This window comes from Terrapene carolina, unplaced genomic scaffold, assembly GCF_002925995.2.
Source record: "Terrapene carolina triunguis isolate 2854851 unplaced genomic scaffold, T_m_triunguis-2.0 Scaffold990, whole genome shotgun sequence".
In the NCBI taxonomy this organism is placed as follows: domain Eukaryota; kingdom Metazoa; phylum Chordata; order Testudines; family Emydidae; genus Terrapene; species Terrapene triunguis.
Window position 1 is genome coordinate 210,251 of NW_020665341.1, and position 21,505 is coordinate 231,755.

Below are 21,505 nucleotides of genomic sequence, written 5' to 3' on the forward strand. Positions count from 1 at the left end.
TTCTTTTGCAGCATCCGTCTGTAATCCCAGATTCCCAGTGGGGAGTCCAGAACCCGCTCCATCCACACAAGCAGCGATAGCTGAGCGTGCTCTGAGAATGGGAGCGCACTCGCTGAAAGGACTGTTTTTATGAAAGGTTTCTGCTAGTCACTTAGAGCCACGTTTTTTTTCTTTTAAAGGAACGGAGGCCCAGGTTTTCAGGATGCTCAGTGGTCACACTTGGGGCCAGATCTTGCAAAGTGCCCAGCATTCAGATGCACCCCATGTGCTGAGCTTATCTGAAAATCTGCCTGTTTATTTCGGTGCCTCAATGGGAGTTTAGATAATCTGACCCCCCCAGTTTAGGGTTGCCACCCGTCCGGGTTTTACCCAGACAGTCAAGTTTTTGGCTTCTGCATCTGGGTGCCATTTAGGAAAGTCGGATTGAAAAGGGGACCTGGCAACGTTATGGCACCAGAACCAAAAGCCAGGTTACCATGCGGCGAGGGTTGCCTCCTACCTGCAGGCAGGCTCCTTGAGACAACCCAGCAAGGGAAAGGGGGAGAGGGGCAAGAGACGGGGCGGAGCTTTGGGGGTAAGAGGCAGAGAAGGGATGGAGCCTTTGGTGGGATAGGGGGTGGGACCTCAGGGGTCCAGTTACCAGCCATTAGCTAGATGGCAACCCTACCCCAGTTGTGGGTGCTGAGCCCCAAAAACTCCATCCATAGCTTCTTGACTCTCTGACCCTGGAGGACTCCATCAGAATCCCTCCTGCGAGCAAAAACTACAATGTGGCATGAGAACGTCAGGGGCAGAATCCTGCTCCCAATTAGAAAACATCATTGTAATAAAGTTACCCATCCTCCCCTAATCAGGCTGCTCACAAGGGGGGAAGTATTTTTCCTTTCTAAGGGAATTTAGTCTCGTGCAGTAAGAAATCGAAGCAACAGAGAGTCCTGTGGCACCTTTAAGACTAACAGATGTATTGGAGCATAAGCATCGTCGGATGCATTCACCCACGAAAGCTCATGCTCCAATACATCTGTTAGTCTTAAAGGTGCCACAGGACTCTCTGTTGCTTTTTACAGATCCAGACTAACACGGCTACCCCTCTGGTACTAAGAAATAGAAGTTGTTATAATGGCAGAAATTAAAGAAAGGAAACCTTGCTTTGAGCCTGTGATGTATTGCTACCAGCATGGACCAAGGAAAGAAATTTGGGAACATGAGTTAAATGGGAAATATCTGTAGGGAAAATTTCATAGATATGCACAGAATGAAAAACATGGCCAATATCTGTTGCATCCCAAGCCTTTCCCATTAGGAGAACTGGGTTTAAAGCGTTGTCATATTGGTTCTGTCTGTAATTCCCATTTCTTGGGGGGGAGGTTGGTATCTGGCAGTAAATTTCACTCTTTGCAATCAATTTTGTTTCCTACTCTTCACATGATTGTTTCTGAATCATTTCCAAGTACCACACGTGTAACATAGGGATCCCTTTTTCCGTATGGGATTCATAACGTAAAATGTGGTGATTATTTAAGATTAATTTACTGGTTTAAATATAAGGCCCATGTTTTCACTTGTCCAGACATAAAAGTTGTATGGCTTTAACTATAGCAGAATAGTAAAAGGACAGAGAGCACCATTAGGCAAGTGTGGATGGAGTTATACCAGTATAAATTGCTATAAATTACAGTTTAAATACACATACATTTAATTAATACATTTAAATAAATATACAGTATAAATACAGTAGAACCTCAGAGTTACAAACACCTTGGGGACTGAGGTTGTTCGTTAACTCTGAAATGTTCGTAACTCTAAACAAAACGTTATGGTTGTTCTTCCAAAAGTTTACAACTGAACATTGACTTAATACAGCTTTGAAACTTTACACTGCAGAAGAAAAATGCTGGTTTTAGCCATCTTAATTTTAATGAAACAAGCACAGAAAGAGTTTCCTTACCTTGTCAAAACTTTTGTGGTTGACCGGCCAGTTCGTAACTCTGGTGTTCATGACGCTGAGGTTCTACTGTATGGATATTTCATAGTCCAGCATGGAAGGGGCAATAAGCTATCCCCGCACAAGGGTACAGCTGCTTTCACACTAGGGGGTGTACTGGAATAACACTATCAGTAAAAAACAAAAATTTAAAAAATAAAATCACCCTCCTAACTGACAGTAATACTGATACAAAATTTGTGTGTAGCGCGGGACTGTGAAGCACACTTGCAGATCAGTGAAAAAGGATAGACAATATTAGGCAATACAGCCTAACTCTAAGGTTAGTTAAGCAATGGGACAGATTGCGTAGAGGGGCTGTGGAACCCCCATCACTGGAGGTGTTTAAGAACAGGCTGGACAAACACCTGTCAGGGATGGTCTAGGTCTATTTCGTCTTGCCTCGGCGCAGGGGGCTGGACTTGATGACTTCTCGAGGCCCCTTCCACCCTACAGTCCTATGATTTTATGAAATACTGGTGCAGATGGGCAGAATGGAATAATGCAAGGGGGTATTTAGCCAAGACCCCAGGGTTCAGACCCGATCTAGGAGAGAAAGCACCAGGACACCTTTAATGACAAAGTGGGGCCGGTGAGTTGGTTATCTCTAAAGTGCAAGTCAGCACCTGATGTGATGCAGCATGGAATTGTGCTGGGACATTGGGAGGGGACTGCAAGGGGCATGCAGCCCCAACTGACCTCCCAACCCTGATCACTGCAGCACAGCACCCACTAGCATCACACAGGGGCATTGGGGTAAGCTCTGACAGGGGAAAGAACCCCCCATCCCACTCCCAGTAGCAACTGCAGCCTTCTTGATGTCTCCTTTCAAAATTCTGCCCAGACCTGCTTAGCTTGCAAGAGCCACTCCAGGCAAGATCCTGGTTCTGAGAACATGGGGTTGGGTCATGATCATTATTGACACATTTGACCATGTTTATTCCTGGGGGGGGAGGGGTGTTTGAAATTGCCCTCAAGCCCCTGAGTTGCTTCTCACAGTCACTTGCCAATAGGGGTTTTTTTTTTTCTTGTCCCCCCCCCCCCCCCCCCCCCCACATTGGTCACAAGTTGATCACTGTTGACCTGAGTTGGGTAAGTCACAGCGGGACACTGAGTGCGTTAGCCTAGGTATCTGGTGGGGCAGGGGAGGGGCAGCAGAGGGAACCAGTAGAGCTGTGGAGAGGGGGGCGGTGAGAAGCCCAGGGCTGGGATTAGTCAGGGCCTGTGGGTCAGGATTGAGGGGGATCAGCAGAGCTGCGGGGGGAGCTGAGAACTCGGCTAGCAGGGGGCTGCAGGTCAGGATTGAGGGACATCGGTGGAGTAGGGGGAGCTGAGGGCTGGGATAGCTGGGGACTGCGGGTTAGTAGCGAGTAGGTGTCTGGTGAATTTTTTCCTGGAGTTAATTTCATTTATCCCCATCCTGTTTGTTCTCCTGTTGATGCAAACAAGCCACAAACAGTGGAGGACAGGCAGTGAGCCCCCATAACTCCTTTGCAGTGCCTCACTGACTGAGCACACCTGCCAGACTGGGCCCCACTCAAAATCTGGCTGCTGGAGATGGTGCTGGGGCTACGCACCTATATAGCCTTTAGCCCAGAGTTTAAAACCACTCCTCCAGGATGTGGGAAACCCAGGATCAATTCCCCCCTCTGCCACAGTGGGAGAAAGAATTTGAACCTACCCTTCAGGGGAGGGTGCTAACCCCTGAGCTATGGGATAGTCTGGTGTGGGGCTCCCTCAATCTGTCCTCTTGCAGCTGTTCCACTGGGTAGAAACACTCAAACCGTTCTTAAGCAAGGGAGAAAATGACCCTGTAGCCTGGTGGTTTGAGCACTCACAGAGGAGGTGGGAGACCCAGCATCCGATTCCTTCCACGCCCCTTGCACTCATCAGTATTTAAATAGTTACACGCAGCATTTTCTCGTTTATGAGGACTGGCTGCCCTCGTGTGTCCGTTTCGGAGTACTACATGCCCACGAAAAGGAAAGTCATGATAGGAGGAGTTAAAGAGTTACTGGGATTTATTTGTGTCAATTCAAACCGCCTTGGTAGGATGTTGCAATCACTTTGCTTTACGTTGAAATGACTCCAGGAGGCACAAACCAGTGGGGAATGACTTCCACCGTGCGAAGGGATTTTACTTTACAATTTCCACTGTAGGGGATGGAAATTAATAGCAGGAGTGTGGGAACGGGAGTTGGGTGTTTACAGTTATAGTTCCGACTTTATAGTAGCCTGGAGCAAATCTATTAGCCTCTCTCTCTCTCTTAATCCGTGCAGTTGATTTAACAGCACTTGATCTTTGCTCTTGTAACCCTTGATTAGCACTTATAAAATTGAGATCCTCAGCTGAAGGGCTTCAGAGAAGGCAAGATATCACTGAGGCATTATCACCCTATTAGAGTGGTGTGTGTATGAGGGGGTGACATGCGCATCACAGGGCTGAAACAAACTTTTAGCAACACAATACCGACAAACTACACGCTAGCAGCACGTAGGGTGTAGCATTGTGAACGGTCCCGTCGGGGATTCTGTAATGGCACATCCGTACTACTGAAATCATGTGTCAAATCAAATCTTGAGTCAGCACAGCACGTAGTTGATTGCGAATTTAACACACTGCACATAAAACGTGTAAGGGATTAAGGACACTTCCAGCGCCGTTTTAGGAATATTTACTACAGAACTGTGCATCTACATACGTACTCATTCTGTGAAATATTTACTCAAAGCGCAAACTAACCCCTTTAACCTCCGTATTAGATTATTGAGGGGAAGGCGAGACAGAGAAAGAGATGGGGGGGGGGCGGAGTAAACAGACTTCACTCTGATCTCTATGGCAATGTTTTAGAGACCAATCCCCCACTCTCCCTCCAAAGAAAAGTTACTTAATTTTCATTGTCCGTGCATTTAAAAAAAAAAGTTTCGAAAGTCATTTAACAAAAAAAGATGTAAGACATGGGACATTGTCGCACGTTAAAAATAAAAGTTACTCCCCTTTAGTTTTACACAACGGAACCTATTAACTACTTGATCATAAGGCCAAATTGTTTAACCCGATTTGAAGCCATTTCGGGCTCGGGTGCCGCCGTCACGTAGATCCGCATTAACCGCCTTCAGGCTCTTGCCCCGCGCAGGCATCGCACGAGGTGAACATCGCTGGATGCGACAGTGACTCTCTTCGCATGCAGAGCGCACAACTTCCAGTCCTCGCACAGCTGCACCAGATAAGCTTCCGTGGCTTCCTGCAAGGCTAGATAGGTGGGAAGCTGGACACGCAGGCGGCTCCCCCCAGAGCTCTGAATGACCACCTTGCTCAGGCGCTGAAAAGACCGTTTAGGAAGTAACATCTCGGTAGAGTTCAGAGACCCTCGGCTCTGCCAGAACACTTCGGTATGAAGACGATCATGGGCGGGTTTCTTCACCTTCTCTAGTGTATAGGAATAGGCATTTGTTCGACCCTTTTTCCCGAGTTGCTTACTCCACTGGGCTCTCTGCAGGGATAGCTTAGACACTATCTGCTTTGCCCTCGCCATAGAGAAAGAGCGAAAAAACCCCACAGCAGCACTTCTTTATTCGCCTTTCTGTACTGTACAGTGGAGAAAAGCAACAGACTACTACTTGCTAGGGGATCCTTATATAGGCACGAGTGAGCGCTGATTGGCTCACAAGGAAAGGCAGGCTCTGATAGGACGACAAGGAGTCCAAGACTCTGGTTGGAGGAAAAACAAGCCTTTTTTTAAAGCGACCACCTGCAAATGCAGTCACGGCAGGAAACAGGCAAGGGAGATGAACCTTTTCCTCTTCCCTCGAAAGAAACGATTAGAAAAAATGAACACATTTCATTCTGATCTGAGAATCAGTGACAGGAATATTGTAAATCTTTTGTGTGTGTCCCATTATGTTAGAGGGAAAAAATAAGCGTTAAAGGGAAAATATACCGTAGAAAAAGACTCCAAGTCTATTGAAGCAGAATTATTATAAACTGGCCAGAAATTAGGATTAAATAACGTGTAGGGACAGATTTTGCATAGGTTTCTCCTTTCTTTTCTCCACTCCCTAGACTTTTCCTCGTCCTTCAACTGGGGCCTCAAGAGCTCGACCCTTCTCCCCTGTGAGTCAAGGGTGAAGCTCTAATTAACTTGTGTGGAACAGGGTCCAGGCCTAACACTACTCCAGGAAGAAGGAAAACAAACTCCACTTTACTACCACAGAATCCTATTTTCAAATACCTGACCTGCCTTTAAAAAAATGTTCTGAAGTATTTACCATCTGGGGAAGCTTTGCCAGAAGGAGAATAAGTCCCTTTGATTCCTGGAGCCATTATAGCCATCTTTCAAATGCCATAGAGAAACCTCTCCTTTCACTCAATTTGGCACTAATTATTTGTTTCAAACTAGTTTAGAAGGGATGTGTAAGGGTCCAGTTCATGGGGTTGTACATGATAAGACACAAAACACAGGAAAATCAGCTTCTGAAGTAAGCACCGAAAATAACTCTTGACAGACCCTCAAACTGCTCTTCCACCAATAGAAACAACCAACAAACCCAATCGGAAACAGACCCTTGCAATCCTAATCCTGTGGGGAAAAAATGTGAAGACCCCTGCCCTGATTGGTAAAGAATGAGAGCCAATAGGAAGTGAGATTCTTTTTTGTCCAATAGGAAGAAAGGAGTGTTATTCCCTCTGTATTTGCAAGTGTTTGGGTGTGTTTCTGAGGTTTCTTTAAAAACGAGTTAGATGACAACAAAACCCGAGAAGCAGACGAATTGCTTTGCTCTTTTATTCTGCCTCACACCCCCAGCCTGTCCCAGTGAAATCCAGAGGCCGCAGCTGCGGGAATGTGGGTTAAATTTAGCCATAAACACGAATTCTCTCCTGAGCTGAGGAGCCAAATGGGCTGCCACCGCCCAGTTTTGTGACCTAGCCCAGACTGCAACTCATCAATATTTCGGACAACGGCCAGCGGGGGAACTAGCTCAGTGCCCTGGAGCGGGGAGGGCGAAATGATTGTGCAAATCGGGGCTGGTGCTTTTTTGGGGCAACATGGGTGGGGCGGAAGAAACACAGGCTGGGGGGAGGCGCAGGGGCAGGAGTAAAGCAGGGGATTGATTCGGTTGCGTCGGGCTCTGCTCTCTATCTGGCCTCGAGCGGCGGCCGCTGGGCTCAGTGTCAGGGCGGCGGCCCCACGTGCGGGTCCGGGTGGCAGCAGCTGGGATTGGTTCGCAGGGACATGCCCGGTTCGCTTCGTCTCCCCGCGGCTTTTGCGGCCTCCCGCGCGGCTCGGGAGAATCCCCGGCGCAAGAGAAGGAGGAAACCGACTCTCAGCCAGGTCATTCTCCGGGCAGCTGCTGTCCCCGCCGCCGGCAGAGGCGCCTCTCTCGCCGCCATCAAGAAGACGCTGGAGGGCGAGGGATACGACGTGCGGAAGAACAAGGGCCGCATCAAGACTGTGCTCCGTTATCTCCTGAGCCAAGGGGCCCTGCGTCGGGTCAGCGGCAGCGGCGCCTCGGGCTCTTTCAGGCTCCAGCGGGGAGGCGGCGCCCCGAAAGCAGAAGGGAGGGAAGCAGCCGCGGCCAAGAGGCGCCAGAGCTCGGCGAAGACAGGACCAGCTGCCCCAGGGCCAAATGACCCCAGCGGGGAAATCAAACCGGCTGCTGCACGGCCCAAGAGGGTCAGCAGGAGCCCGGGCAAAATCAGGGGGACGGTGGCAACGCGCAGGAAGCAAATCTTAGAAGATATTATTAAGGGCACCTTCCTTCTGGAGTGACGGCTCAGGCCAGGAGCGAAAAACAAAACCACAACGGTTCTTTTCAGAACCATCCCCCAGGGATCATCAAAAGAGCAGATTCTGTGGGCGAACGCTTGGGTGCCGGGTGTGCTAAGGAAGGGTTGAAGTGACAACCCCCAGTAATCAGGGAAACGTCCTTGCGTTGCAAAGAAAGCCCCATTCATTCAAGTACTAGCAGCGAGGAGCAACGTAGTTTATGATACGCAGTTTGGGAAAGCCGACAGCGCGATAAAGCCCGGGGACTTTATCAAGATTACCCTAATGCTGGTGTTAAAACAGGTTTTAACCTGTGGTTAAAATGTTAAAAGTGCTGGTAAACAATGCAATGCTTTCTAAAACACGAGTTCCTACAGCCCCTATTTGCCTTCCTTCTTCCCATTCACCGCAGGGTTCGAATCTCACAACCAGGATTTTGGCTCCACACACGTGCAATGAAATCAAACAAAACTGGGGACATCTGTGCCAACGCTCCTCTGGAGAACGTTATGGGGTAGCTCTTAAAAGAGCCTTCCGATTCTTTCCTTAGGGTGAATCGATAGTTGTGTGACTTTGAGGACTTTCTCTAGATGCTTCCCACTGCATAAGGGATGCAGAAGTGGCTCCTGATTTTATAAGGTCCTTTAGTTTCTTCCTGGCTTTTTTTTCTTCGCTGCTTTGTTCTTCCTCTTAAGCTTCTTCTCCTGCTTCTTGAGCGCTTTGGCCTTCTTCAAAGGTCCTTTTCTGGGCCAGCACTTCCCTTCCCCACCCTGCTTTAGTATGACAAGGACTCTGATTTTAACAGGAATGGAGGAGGGACATTGTGTAAAACAGTCCACTTCCCCCCCCCACACACCCTGGTCTACAGCAGTGGTGCTCAACCAGGGGTACGCAGAGGTCTTTCAGGGGGTACTCAACTCATCTAAATATTTGCCTAGTTTTATAACCGGCTACAGAAAAAGCACTAGGGAAATCAGGACAAACTAAAATTTCACACAGACAACGACTTGTTTATACTGCTCTTTAGACTATACCCTGAAATGCAGGTACAATATTTATATTCCCATTTATTTATTTTATAATTATATGGTAAAAAGGAGAAAGTCAGCACTTTTTCAGTACCAGTGGCTGTGACACTTTTGTACGTTCATGTCTGATTTTGTGAGCAAGTGGTTTTTAAGTGAGGTGAAACTTAGGGGTACACAAGGCAAATTAGACTCCTGAAAGGGGGGCAATAGTCTGGAAAGGTTGAGAGCCACTCATCCATAGTATGAATATCTCATAAATGGATAAAGGGTTAAATTAAAGAATTATTTTAACAAATATTGAGTTGTATTGCAGTATCAAACAAACCCCATTCAGGAATGAAGTCCCAATGTGCTAGGTGCTGTACGAATACACCTTCCTTACTCCTAGGAGTTCACAATCTAAGCAATAGCTTCTAATTAATAGTGGGAGCAAAGTCACTTCTCCATGTTTTCTGTTTTCTTTCAAACATTCGCGGTGTTTGATTGGTTTCCCAAGGGAACCAATGAAAAGTCGAATGTTGGAATCCTTAATTTGCATATCGCCGTTGCAAAGGGGGATTGTTCCGTGTTGGCCGGGGGGGGGGGGGGGGGGGGGGGGGGGGGGGGGGGAGGAGCAGGCTATCTAGGTTTTCACTCAGGTCCGACTATAGGCAATATAAAGAGGAAATATGACTTCTTGTATGCTCAGAAAGAAAAGTAGCCTGGCACAGGTGTGTAGTTGTAGAGGGCTAAGAAGGCTTTGAAGTGGCTTAATGATGGTCAGAAGCAGAGTTATGAGGAATCTTACTTTATTTATTTGTATGAAGTCTGAAGGTACTAAGGTTATTACTAAATATATGAGGTTTAAGTAAAGTTTTTTGTTTAGCTAGGTTAGAGGTTGTTTATTTAAAAGTATTTACAACTCAAAGGTCTCTCTAAGAGCTACTTATCTTTCTTCAAAAGAATTGCTATGCAAACTTGTACCAAAAGACACTTATAATCATTAGTGGCTTTAAAAGTAGGAACAACTTGTATTAAATTTTTGTAAAACATTGCTGTTCCCTTAAATTCTGTATTTTCTTGTAAAGGTTTCAAGGTGAGGCTATGCAGATTTGTTTGGTTATCCTCTTGGAAGTGAAGATGGAAGAAGCTGATGAAATGTGGGGGTGACTGAAATTTTCTCTTTAGTTTTTCATAAGCAGTCAAATTTGCTATAACTTGTATTAAGTAGTCTTTTTTTTTCTACTACTGTCTCATTTAAGAACAGTTAAATGGTGATGTGGGGGTACTCACTGTAGGACACTCTACTCTCTCAGGCTTGTAGCTGACTATAAATGATAAACTCAGCAGGCATGTCTCTGCCCCTCACATGAGAACAATTTGTTGTAAACCTTGAATTAAAAAAAAAAACACCCTTCCAGTGCTTGCTTCTGAGAAGTCCTTGTGGCTCAGGATCAGTGAGAGAGGTACATCTGCAGAGCAAAGAAATTCATTTAATTTTGTATCAATTCAACTCACATTGATGGAAACCCAAGAAATACACCTAATCTTTCTGGTCCAAAGATAGGACTCAAAATCCCCTATTTCCACTGGACAAAAGGGATTCTTGCATCCTATTAATTCCATTATTTCACCTATCACAATAGAAGGGTGGGGGTTCTAGCCCAGAGGAGTATAAAAATTGGAAAGGGTCCAGTTGCTGGCAACAAAAATGATTAGAGGGTTGGAGCACATGACTTATGAGGAGAGGCTGAGGGAACTGGGATTGTTTCTTCTGCAGAAGAGAAGAATGAGGGGGGATTTGATAGCTGCTTTCAAATACCTGAAAGGGGGTTCCAAAGAGAATGGATCTAGACTGTTCTCAGTGGTAGCAGATGACAGAACAAGGAGTAATGGTCTTAAGTTGCAGTGGGGGAGGTCTAGGTTGGATATTAGGACAAACTTTTTCACTAGGAGGGTGGTGAAGCACTGGAATGGGTTACCTAGGGAGGTGGTGGAATCTCCTTCCTTAGAGGTTTTTAAAGTCAGGCTTGACAAAGCCCTGGCTGGGATGATTTAGTTGGGGATTGGTCCTGCTTTGAGCAGGGGATCTAGATGGCACGATGCCCTCCTGAGGTCCCTTCCAACCCTGATATTCTATGATTCTATTCTATGAGAAGGGCTCTACTCTGCCTGTTTGTGGTTATGGGAGAATGAAGAATTGCTGCTCTCAGTAGGTGTGCCTTGTCCCTAGAAAGGGGAAAGCAGAGGCAATGCTGAAGCTCTATCCTTGCTCCTCTAACAGGGGATTCCTGTGCTTTACGCTCATGTGTGCAGAAAGAAGATGGAGCTGGGTGAGATATTAGCTCAAGCTCGCAAAGGGGGTGGGGCCCTAAAGCACCACCTGTGAATCCCTATCAGCAAAGGGGGCGGTCTTAGGAAGCAGGGGTGTTGGAGGGTTATAGGTCTGAGCAGCTTTGCTACAGAGTGCACTGGCACAGTTACTCCTGTACTGTGTTCTACCATCTTAACCTTTATTTATATAAGACTAAATGATGCTTTGCCTCTCCTCCCAAATAAATAGCCACAAAACATTCAAAAAATTCTATGCCAACGCAAAGTTTATTAGGTAATAAATTGGTAGGGAAATGCCTCCATCTGCTTCCATTTAGCAAGGTATACATTTTAGAGTAGAATGCAAAAGGAAAGCTTAGTTCTATGAAGAGGAAAAATATAGCAAGAGACAGGATGGTTCTGTAGTCAAGGCAGTGCATCTGGGTTCAGGGCTTAGCCCTGCTCCAGATTCCCCTCTATGTATATTAGGCTAGGTCTACACTACGGGGGGGTCGACCTAAGATACGCAACTTCAGCTACGTGAATAGCGTAGCTGAAGTTGCGTATTTTAGGTCGACTTTCCTGGCTGTGAGGACGGCGACGAGTCGACTGCTGCTGCGCCGCCGTCGACTCCGCTTCCGCCTCTTGCCGCAGTGGATTTCCGGAGTCGACAGCAGAGCCATCGGGGATCGATTTTATTGCATCTTCACTAGACGCGATAAGTCGATCCCCAATAGATCGATTGCTACCCGCCGATCCGGCAGGTAGTGAAGACGTGCCCTTAGAAAAATCACTTAATTGCTCGGAGAGATGGAATGCACCGATGGTCAGGGCATTAGTCTAGGGAGACCTGGGATCAGTTCTCTGCTCTGTCATGTGTCTGACCTTGGGCAAGCGATTTAGGGCTTGTCCGGGTGGTGAAATGGACTGACAGGATCACAGAGGTATAATTGTTTTGGGAAGCAAAATAAAATCACTTTTATTTGGGAATAAAGCATCCACACAGGTATAGTTCTGCCAGTCAATGTTCTTGTGTAGTCAAGTATAGCTCTGTCTCCATTCTACATCTGTAAAATGGGGATATTTTCACTTCTTTAAATGACAGGGGTTCTCTGAGCATAAACGCATTAAATGTTGTGACATGCTCAGGTAGTATTTGGCGGGGGGGGGGGGAGGCACATAAGGACCACAGATAGAAGTTAAAGGGCAGGTCCCCAACTGGTGTAAATCAGTGTAGCTCCATTGCAATGAGATACTGGGGGGTCCAGATAAGTATGATCGAAGATGGTGCCTGACCTAACAAATGGCCTTTTCCCCATTCTTAATCTTGTTGATTGCAAACTCTTCAAGGCATAGACCAGGGGTTCTCAAACTGGGGGTTGGGACCCCTCAGCGGGTTGTGAGGTTATTACATGGGGTGGGGTCACGAGCTCTCAGCCTTCACCCCAAACCCCGCTTTGTCTCCAGCATTTATAGTGGTGTTAAATATATTTAAATGTTTTTAATTTATAAGGGGGGGGGTTGCACTCAGAGGCTTGCTGTGTGAAAGGGGTCATCAGTACAAAAGTGTGAGAACCGCTGGTATAGACTGTTTCATACTCTGTACCATAGGCCCCAACTTTCCCTGGTGCCGGTGGGTGCTCGCGCCCCCCTGGCCCTGCCCCGACTCCACCCTTTCCACACCCCTGCCCCGCCCCCATTCCAACCCCTTCCTCAAAGTCCGCCCCATTGGACCCCTTCCTCAAATCCCGGCCCCGCCTCTTCCCCGAGCGCGCCTTGTTCCCCCTCCCTCCCCAGCACTTGCTGCGCGAATCAGCTATTTTGCGGTGCAAGCGCTGGGAGCCAGGGGGAAAAAGCGGGCACTCGGTGCCCTCAGGGAAGTAGGAGGAGGTGAGCTGGGGCAGGGAGCTGCCGGTGGGTGCTGAGCACCCACCAATTTTTCACCATGGGTGCTCCAGCCCCAGAGCACCCACGGAGTCAGTACCTATGCTCTGTACAATGGATCCCTGATCTCAGCTGGGACAGGGACTGTCTCTCACTGTGTGTCTGTGCAGCGCCTGGCTCAATGGGGCCCTGATTTCAGTTGGGACCTCTAGGTGCTGACATACTGTGGACACGTAGATATTCATCTTTAAATCTCCCCCTGTGATCTGCATGCCAGGGCTCCTCCAAACGTCTCTCATACTGTGGCGCACATCCTAATTGATTGTTTACTTCACCAGCTTCTTCTTTATCATTCTGAGGACCATCTTCTCCCCCGCTGGCAAGAAAACCATCCCTAAGGCAACCACACTGATTGCTTCTATGGAAAAGCACTATTACTAATGTATGTAGGACCAAGGCCAATCTGGGATGGTTTATCCTATGTCTCAGGGGCACAGTTTGATCTGGGAGCCTGTACTCAGCAGCTCAAAGAAAGGGCGGATTTTCTCCCCAACAAAAGGGGCTGGTGGGAAAGTGAAGATCGGGGCCTCATTGCCAGCATCATAAAACGCCACCAACCCCCCTTCATAGTCCACATAAATCCGGATCCTCCTAGGGACCCCATGTAGATACAAAGGAGTTTCAGGGCAGGTGAGCGCCCAATGCTGTTCCCAGTATTTCCGCACGGCCCAGATCCTCTGCTCCGGTGTAAACGTGCTCGCTCCTTTCCTCTTAACAGGCTCCAGGGCTACTCCCACGACCCAGACTGCCCCTTCTCCAACTTCCACCTCCCAGGAATGCCTCCCAGAGGCAAAGCCCTCAGAGGCCAGCACGCAGGGAGCAGGGTCAAATCTCTCGGGATGGTCGGGCACATCCTGCCGGGCGACTCCCCAGTGCACACTTTTGCCATCCGCGGACACGGCGAGCCAGGGATTTGCCGTGTCTGGATCCAGAGTCACTTCAGCTGCACAGAGAGAGAGAATTAAAAAAATCAGTGTTAGAGGCAGAGCTCAGCTGTGGGGCAAGGTTTGCTTCAGCACACAGCACAGCAAGGGCTGTGTCTCATGCCTTAGGTTCTGCTGCCATCTTGTGGCCACTCGCAGTAATTTGTTACAGCCCCTCTCCAAGCCTATTTTTCATTTCCCGCCTCACCCAATTTTTTTGCTCTGATCAACTTCTGTCCTTCAAATCACAGATACAATTTCCTTTCCCGTCCAATCTGATTGTTAAACAGTGACTGAGTCAGTCGTAAGGTGGGCCCTGCCTGTCTGGAAGCATCACCAAACCCAAGAATTCAGACATTATGAATTAGCCCAACCCCAATCAATGGAATTTTCTTTTAAAATAATCATTGGGTTCTTGCTATCTTCCGCCTTTTTTAAGATGCCTAGTGGTCATATTTTGGGGGGGAGGGGGAGAGTTTCTCTGCAGCCACAAGGGCTAGAATTATTTTTTTAAAATAGTAAATGAAAATGAGATTTTCCCATAATCACTTGAGTCCAAGAGCTGGATCTTAAAAAAAATAAAATAGGAAATACACAAATGTCATGAGACTTGAGATTAAAATCACAGGAGTTGACAATACCGTAGTAGCTAGTAATAACCCCCTGCAGTGGGCATTGCATAGAATCACAGAACAGTAGGACTGGAAAGGACCTCAACAGGTCTTCTACTCCAGTCCCCTGCACTCAAGGCAGGACCAAGCATTATCTAGACCATCCCTGACAGGTGTCTGTCCAACCTGCTCTTAAAAATCTCCAATGACAGAGATTCCTAGAGGCTCTGGCAGTGCGAGGTCCTGTTTGTAGCCCTGACTCCAGCAATTAGTTTGATTCCTGCTGCTTCTGATGTCCCAAACCAAACGTGTTCTCCTCACATCAGGAAAACAATCCAATCAATAATGCCAGTCTCCCAACTTACCTCTGTCCGGTTTCGGTTCAGGCAACAGATTCGCTAAAGGAAGAAGAGCACAGAGAGGAGATCAGATTTTGTCGATGACTGTCATGGACTTAGTCACAAGAGGGGAATGAGGGGCTGGACAGAGGAAGAAACAGCACAGAAAACCCACAGACAGATCTTTCTAGTGACTTGGAATTTTATATGGGCTAGTTAAGAAACAGCATGTTGTCAGTGATTTTAGTTTATTGTTCATTTATTGTGTGATGGTATAACTAACATATTATATATAATCATTGTATGTTAGAGTTAAATTGTAGGATTATAGAAGTATAAGAGAGATTGATTAGTAGTTATTAGGGATAATTATGTCTTATCTAAGTAAGTAGGGCTGAAACACAAGGCCTACTGGCTGAGGCCTGTAGATTTTAGCTTAACCATACTAGGCTGTAGAGTTAAGGAATGCTGATACACCTCTACCTCGATATAATGCTGTCCTCGGGAGCCAAAAAATCTTACCACGTTATAGGTGAAACTGCGTTATATCGAACTTGCTTTGATCCACCAGAGTGCGCAGCCCCACCCCCCCGGAGCACTGCTTTACCACGTTATATCTGAATTTGTGTTATATAGGGTCGCGTTATATTGGGGTAGAGGTGTAAACTCCAGCAGGAACCATCCCTCTACTGACGATCGATCCATGAGAGACCCATCAGACCCTAACACTATCTAGGAGGATGTGAGTATCACTATGTTTGTAACTTGTGCATAGGTCTGTATGGAATTTCTATATGCCTGGGTACTCATAACTTGAATGGTAACTTTAATAAAACTTGTAAATCAGACTAGACCTTGTACTTGTGAATGTCTTTGTGGTCACTGCCCTTGGTCATTACGTGTTTCTAGAGACTCTAAAACTGAAGCAAGTAGCAGAGGTGACTTTCACTCTGTTAAGCTTGACACTAGTCACCAGAGCCGAACCTAGAGCGGTGTAATCCCACATTACTAAATTCACTGTAAATAAAATAAAAGGCTACATGCATTTAGGGTGGTTTGGCTCTTTCACACTCACCCAATAAGAAAGAGACCTTGGGGCTGATTTGCCCCCGGTGTTAATCAAGACTAACCCCACTGGAGTCACTAGAATTAGGATGATGTGAAACCAGCGTCAGTGAAATCCGAATCAGACCAGCCCCTGTGTAAACACACTCACGCCTCCTGAACTTCTCCATCTCTCCGTTACCTTTCAGCTTCCTCAGCGCATCCTGGAGGAAAGCGAAATTTTGAGAAAACAACCAGAGTCTCCATTTCGGTTCAGGAGAAGCAGGCGCTGGAGCCTGGAATTCGCCCGTCTCACATCTAGAGAGAGAGAGAGACCCAGGGTGATGGCCCAGCCCAGGCACCAGGGAGAACAGCTGGGACTGGAGCTGAGTTCTCAGAGTCACCTGACCCTAAGGTCTGGGCTGGTCTGGACTCTGGGGAAATGGCAGCAGCCCCAGGACGTTGAGGATGGAGGGAAGATTAGAAGCTTCACAGGGAGACCGTCCCACGCGCTCCCTGCCGGGCCCTGAGGAGACATGTCTCTCACCTGGTACCTGAGCCCCTTCCCAGCATCGGGAAACACAAGGGGGAGTGAGAAGGAGCCGCCTACCTGCTCAAAGTGCTTCTGACATCCTAGAGGAGAGAGAGATAGAGAAACGGGAGCTCAGTGCCACATGCTGGGTACCCACCCAGCCTGCTCTGGAGGGGACTCGCTCTGCATCACAATCAGTCTGATGCCCGGTTCTCCACATTCTGGATCCGCACTCCCTGAAGGCAGCTCTCTGAAGGACTTCATCTCTCAGTTTCCATCAGTGGCTTTCTGATGGAGACCTGAGTTTGGGGTTTGGCCTTCAGGGGAATTTTCTTCCACTCCATTCAGGACAAAGGAAGATTTTTCTCCCCTCAAAGAACCTAATCATTTCTCTTTTGGGCTGCGCAGATGCAGAGCGCTGTTGGGATCAGTGACGCCTGGGGCCCTGCGACGGTGGCTTCGGGAGCCCTCCGTTCCTTGCACTGGGGGTCTGGGGTGTGTCTCGCGCAGTCTCACCTGCATGAATTCACTCGCAGGCTGCTCGCACTTCTCCTCCATCTGCCCGATCAGGGTGTTGAGACGGGAAACCTCCTCGGTGAGTCGGCAGACGTTTTCATCCTTTCTGGCGGTGACCTCTTTCTCCAGCTCGTCCAGCCAGGCCAGCAAGAGGCGCTCTTGTTCTTGCAGAAACTTGTGCAGTTTCTCAAATCGATACTCCATCGTCTCCCTGTCAATTTCTATTTGTCTCTGTGATGGACAGGGAAAGGCCAGGAACAGAGAGAGAGAGAGTCATGCAAACTGTCCAGTCTCTGAAGTGTTCTTCAGGGTAATTGTAAAAGAAACTTGCAAGGAAGAAAAAATGGGATTTAAGTTCCTCTTTGTCTCAAACTGGGCCTCTGAAAACTGAGAGAACCAGTCATTGTTTAATGACCATGATTTAAATATTTAAAGAAACCCTTTGCCCTCATTCTCCATTTCCTGGATCAGTCTCCGTTCCTTTAAAGCAAAAGATTATCTTTGCTTTACGAAGAGGAAGTATTTAATGTCTCTAGACAACACGTCCTTAGTGCTTCAGTGTCACAAGTTATTTGTATCTTAGAGACTAACAAATTTACGAGTTTTTTCATGAAGTTGATGGATTTCCACTCCATACGGCTAAATGCAGTGCCTTGGTGCCACAAGTACTCCTGTTCTTTTTGCGGATACAGACTAACACGGCTGCTACTCTGAAACAAGTTATTTATATGGTTGCCATCACTGTAGTATTTGAAGAACACACAGTCTTTACTGTATTTATTTTCACAACACTCCGGTAAGGATAGAACCCAGGAGTCCTGACTCCCAGCTTGCATGCTCTCTAGCCATAAGACACTGCTCCCCTCTGCAGCTAAAAATGAACCCAGGCGTCCTGACTTCCAGCTTCCCCTGCTCTAAGCACTACACGCCACTTCCCTCCCAGAGTCAGGAATGGAACCCAGGAGTCCTGACTCCCAGACCTCCCCTGCTCTACCCACTAGATGCCACTCCCCCCCCAGAACAGGGAAGTTCTATTCTTCCCAGGCTACAGATGGGTAAATTGAGGCACGGAGCGACTCAATAACTTGTCCAAAACCACCCAGGGAGTCCGGGCAGAGCAAGTCAATGAACCCAGCTCTCCTGCATCCCAGGCTTAGCATCCTAACCACTGAATCGTCCTTCATCTTCTCACATGGGAACTTCCCTGTGTGAATTCGCTGGCTACAGGATACCAGTGGCAGTTACCAGGAGTTCCTGGCTTTGCTCTTCCTCACTCGCTATGAGAGCCAGAATCTCTTCTCTCCCCTTCTCCAGAACATCCAGCCGCCTCCAGATTTTCTCCTGAAAGAATTGGGGAACAGAAGTTTTGTGGGGCTCCTCCCCTCCTCCCTGTTTAAAGACACTTAGTGAGAACAACTAGAAAACATGACCCAGACCAGTCGCTCTGTGGTCTGGCTTGTGGGATGAGCCTTCAGTTGCCCTTTGGTGAATGTTCTCATTTCCAGTAATAAACGTGTGGGTTATTACCAGTCCCATCACTCCATCCTAGTTCTGGATTCCACAACACAGGGAACCAAAATGACCCCCACCCCCATTCCTCCTTATAGCAGACAACTTTTAACTTCCCAGCTATAATCTGAGAGGCAAGGTGGGAGAGGTAATATCTTTTGTTGCAGCGGCTCTCAGCCTTTCCCGACTACTGTACCCCTTTCAGGAGGCTGATTTGTCTGGTGTAGCCCCAAGTTCCACCTCCCTTAAAAATGACTGGCTGACAAAATCAGACCTAAAAATACAAAAATGTCAGAGCCACTACTACTGAAAAATTGCTGACTTTCTCATTTTCACCATACAATTATAAAATAAATCAATTGAAATATAAATATTATACTTACATTTCAGTGTATCGAGCAAGATAAACAAGTCCTTGTCTGTCTGAAATTTTAGTTTGTCCTGACTTCGCTAGTGCTTTTTATGTAGCCTGTTGTAAAACTAGGCAAATATCTAGATGAGTTGCTGTAGCCCCTGGAAGACCTCCGCGTATCCCTGGTTGAGAACCACTGGTTTATTGGACCAACTGCTGTTGGCAAGAGAGACAAGCTTTCGAGCTTCTGAAGAAGAGCTCTGCGTAAGCTCGGAATCTTGTCTCTCTCACCAGCAGAAGTTGGTCCAATACAAGATATCACCTCACCCCTTTGGCCCTCTAATATCCTAGGACCAACACGACTACACCACCACTGCATACAGCTATAATCACATACGAACGGCCACACTGGGTCAGACCAAAGGTTCATCTAGCCCAGTGTCCTGTCTGCCGACAGTGGCCAATGCCAGGTGCCACAGAGGGAATGAACAGAACAGGGAATCATCAAGTGATCCATCCCCTGTCAGACCAAAGGTCCATCTAGCCCACTGTCCTGTCTTCTGACAGTGGCCAATGCCAGGTGCCCCAGAGGGAATGAACAGAACAAGGAATCATCAAGTGATCCCCACTAGTCAGATTCCTTCTCACCTTGTACTCCTGGGCAGCCTCTTGAATGGGAACTACAGTGTGAGCTCTGTGCTCCCTGGATCTGTCACACACCACGCAGATGGGGGTTTGATCCTCCTCGCAGAACAGTTTCAGAGCCTCCTGGTGTTTCCCGCACACCGTCTCTCCTCCCAGCTTGGCCTGTTGTTGCTCATCCTTCAGCTGTCCGATGATTAGGTCTACGAGAGTCCCCAGCTGCTTGTTGGTTCGGAAGTTCCCCTGGGGAAAGATCTCCATGCAGCAGGGGCAGAAGACATCTGTATCCAATCCCCCCCAGCACTGGGTGATGCAGGCTCGGCAGAAATTGTGCCCGCAGTCTAGAGTCACCGGATCATTAAAATACTCCAGGCAGATGGGACAAGAAGCTTCGTCCTCAAAAGTTTTTGCTGGATCGGCAGCAGCCATGACTCCGTCTGAGTGCCAGAGAGAATTTGTTTCATTTCCTTCTTCCCAGAAAAGGACTGAGCCTTTGTTAACGACAGGGCGTTTCCCTGCCTGTAACATATTGCTCAAGTTTTGGGGGGGGGGGGGTGAGGCGAGGGTGCTCCCAACACAACTGCTTTGTCAGCCTTGCTGCCCTTCCTTGCCCTCAGGAGAAAGCGAAGTTCTTTGGCAATCTGCCTTCCTGGCAAAAAAAAACCCCAAAATGTTCTTAATTTGGGTTAAAATAGCAGTGAAGAGAAGGCAACTCAGCTTTTAACTCCGCTCAGCAGCTGGCGTGAAAGCCTGTAGGGGAGCCTGGGGCGGAATTCGAGCCGTTCACCCCAGTTAAAAGTGTCTTCGCTGCTGTTTTAACTAAGGCAGCGGTTCTCAAACTGGGGGTCAGGACCCCAAAGTGGGTCACAACCCCCTTTGATTGGGGGCACCAGGGCTGGCTTAGACTTGCTGGGATCTGGGGCTGAAGCCTGAGCCCCGCTGCCCAGGGCCAAAGCCAAAGCTCGAGGGCTTCAGCCCTGGGCAGCAGTGCTCAGGTTACAGGCTCCCTGCCTGGGCCTGAAGCCCTTGAGCTCCCCTGGAACTGAGCCCATGTCACAGCTCTCAGAGCATCATGTGCTGCAGGTGGAGGTGTAGAGCCCCTTCCCCATAGGCACTGACTCAGTGGGTGCTCCAGGGTTGGAGCACCTGGGAAAAAAATAGTGGGTGCTCAGCACCCACCAGCAGCCCTGCCAATCCGCCCCCCCCCCCCCCCGTCCCCAAGCGCTTCCGGCCTGCTGGTGATCAGCTGTTCAGTGGTACACGGGAGGTGGAGGGGGCAGGAAGAGGCGGGGGAGGGGCTTGGAAGAAGGAGTGGAGTGGGGACAGGGCCTGGGGTGAAGCAGGGATCGAACCCCCCCCCTGGAAACTCAGGAAGTCGGCACCTCTGCCCTTCCCCATATACTAAACCGGCTTTTCAATAGGGATCTTGGATCTCCACACTCCTGCCATGTTCTGCCTCCAACCCACCCTGGAGGGAATGGTGGAGGGGTTGGAGCAATGTCACATAATGAAATGACAGCCGGGGGATTACCCCTGTAGACAAGGTTTTTTCCCCCACAGAGACTCACAGAAAGGTCTGCAACCCCACAGAGCTGGCAGCTCTGGAATCTGCAGTCCTCAAGGCAGGGGAAATACCCCCTCAACGAGATTTCCCAGATGGCTTTAAAGGCTTTTTTTTTATTCAGTTATTCAAGACAAGGGGCTCGGGGAGTTTGAGAAACGAAATTCTACTTTATTATTTCAAAGCAAGAAATCAGGTAGAACATCTCACCCAACCCAGCGCCCAGCCCAGCACATTGCATCTCCTGGTCCCTGCGGCACCAGCGCAACATTTCAGAGTTGGTAGAAAAGTGCAGAGAATCTGTGGGAGATGCCAGGATCCCGTCACCCCAACAAACGCTCCAAGCGCAGGAAATCCGGGCGCTCAGGTTGAACGGGAGCCAGAGGACAGGGAGTATTTCCGTCATTCCCATTCAAGCTGATGCCGTAGATGGGGAGGAGGTCACTAGATGGGTTATCATG

General features: G+C 48.2%; 2 protein-coding genes and 1 pseudogene across 2 annotated transcripts; 1 reads left to right on the plus strand and 2 right to left on the minus strand.

Moving 5' to 3' along the window:
- Window positions 1-21,505, minus strand: part of LOC112124284 — a 408,472-nt pseudogene that overhangs the window by 172,950 nt on the left and 214,017 nt on the right.
- LOC112105242 (histone H1.4-like) lies at window positions 7,219-7,755 on the plus strand. The gene has a single exon (XM_024197946.2). The coding sequence runs from the start codon at window positions 7,219-7,221 to the stop codon at window positions 7,753-7,755; it is 537 nt and encodes a 178-aa protein (XP_024053714.1).
- LOC112105236 (zinc finger protein RFP-like) lies at window positions 13,442-19,912 on the minus strand. Its single transcript, XM_024197941.1, has 7 exons — window positions 19,490-19,912; window positions 18,226-18,321; window positions 16,981-17,211; window positions 16,543-16,565; window positions 16,135-16,250; window positions 14,916-14,948; window positions 13,442-13,959 (listed from the first exon to the last, which is right to left on the minus strand). Exons 1-7 carry the CDS (start codon window positions 19,910-19,912, stop codon window positions 13,442-13,444), a joined length of 1,440 nt encoding a protein of 479 aa, XP_024053709.1.